This window comes from Trichinella spiralis, assembly GCF_000181795.1.
Source record: "Trichinella spiralis strain ISS 195 chromosome Unknown Scfld4068, whole genome shotgun sequence".
In the NCBI taxonomy this organism is placed as follows: Eukaryota; Metazoa; Nematoda; class Enoplea; order Trichinellida; family Trichinellidae; genus Trichinella; species Trichinella spiralis.
In genome coordinates this window covers 1-1,477 of record NW_003531007.1, presented here as the reverse complement: position 1 = coordinate 1,477, position 1,477 = coordinate 1, and the positions used below count along the sequence as shown (strand labels likewise).

The following is a 1,477-nucleotide window of genomic DNA, read 5'->3' as shown; positions in this document are numbered from 1 at the left end:
ATGACAACTCAGTTCAACTATATTATGGATTTACAACAGTATAGTGTATTTAATGCTAAATGAATGAAGGAAAGAAAGACGGAAATTACTTTCAAATGGATTGTCGTAAAGATAAATGCATGTCATAAAATGAGTAATTGTGAAAAAGAAATGCTTGCTAATAATTTGTCGTGACCAGCTTTTGCGATAGATCAGACAGAAGTAAAAAAATCTATCAGGGTGGCGTGCTCCATGTCCACACATCAGTTCGGTGTCAGTTGTTCGACTGTGCCGGGCTGAGTATCAGCACCCCTCAGCATAGTAGTAAGTGGGCGGAGTAAAACTTCAGTATTGAAGAGTGCTAAGAAGAGGAGCACCAGATGACCCGTCGAGGCAGCTTACCAGCGCTTTTTTGGACAGTATAGCTGAGAAGCAGCAGTCAGATGACGAAGAGGAGGAGGTGGAAGAAGAAGAAGAGAAGAAGATCTAGAGGAAGAGGAAGAAGAATCCACTACGGATTCTTTGTTGGAAGAGCCATCTTCGAGCAGTCTGACCGACGAGTCGGACTGCGGTCTGGACGAAGAGCTCCGCAAACGACTCCGTCTCAGACCCGACTCAAGCGGCAGTGAAGCTGATACAATCAGCGACGAGTCCGGATATATTGACGAAGACGACAGGCCAGATGCCGTCGTCGTTCCCAGCAAGCCTCTGCGTGCCATAGAAAGCACTGCCCTTTGAAAAAACAAAAATATAGCAGCCATTGTGTTTTTTTTCTCTACCAACAACAAACAACTCATTAGCTAGTTAGCTGACAGATTTTGGTTGCCTTCTCTCTTTCCTCTCTCTCTCTCTCTCTCTCTCTCTCTCTCTCTCTTTCCCCTTGTTTGTACTCTTTTCGTACAAGTTTTATTATTTTTTATTATCTGATGTCTGTCATTGCTCAGTACACTTTTTTTTCCTTTTAATATTAATAATAATGAAAATAAATTTCGACGCGTGATTAATTTTATTACTTTTCTTTTTTTTCTTTTTCATTTTGTAATATTTATTTATCTAAACTGATAATCTGTTCAAGTACATGAACCGTTTCTTGGTCAGTATTGTGTCAGAACAATCACTACATACTAAGTTGATCTAGGTGGGTCATATTGGTGACATGCTGCAATTTTCTTACAATAACACAAGTCATCACGATAATTAGCATTTTGCACTGTTATTATTATACATATATACATATATTGTATTGCTGTGACCTGTTTGGAACGATTTGCATTATCTAACCGATGGCATGAATTGCAAACAACATTGCACTTTTGTTGTCTCTGTACTTTGTGCTCAATAAATTAGTGTAATTGTAGGCGACGAAAACAAGCAGCACAAATTGACCAACATTTAATGAGAGAAGAAAGCACATCAACCACGTACTACCTCATTTTGAACCTGACCTTCTATATATACATGTATATATGATACATATACTGGCCATCTGTCAGCTTTC

General features: G+C 39.1%; 1 protein-coding gene across 1 annotated transcript; it reads left to right on the top strand.

Annotated features, from left to right (window-relative positions):
- Positions 1-717, top strand: Tsp_13237 (conserved hypothetical protein). Its single transcript, XM_003367552.1, has 3 exons — positions 1-45; positions 219-303; positions 512-717. The coding sequence occupies exons 1-3, from the start codon at positions 1-3 to the stop codon at positions 715-717; spliced, it is 336 nt and encodes a 111-aa protein (XP_003367600.1).
- The last annotated feature ends 760 nt before the right edge of the window (positions 718-1,477 follow it).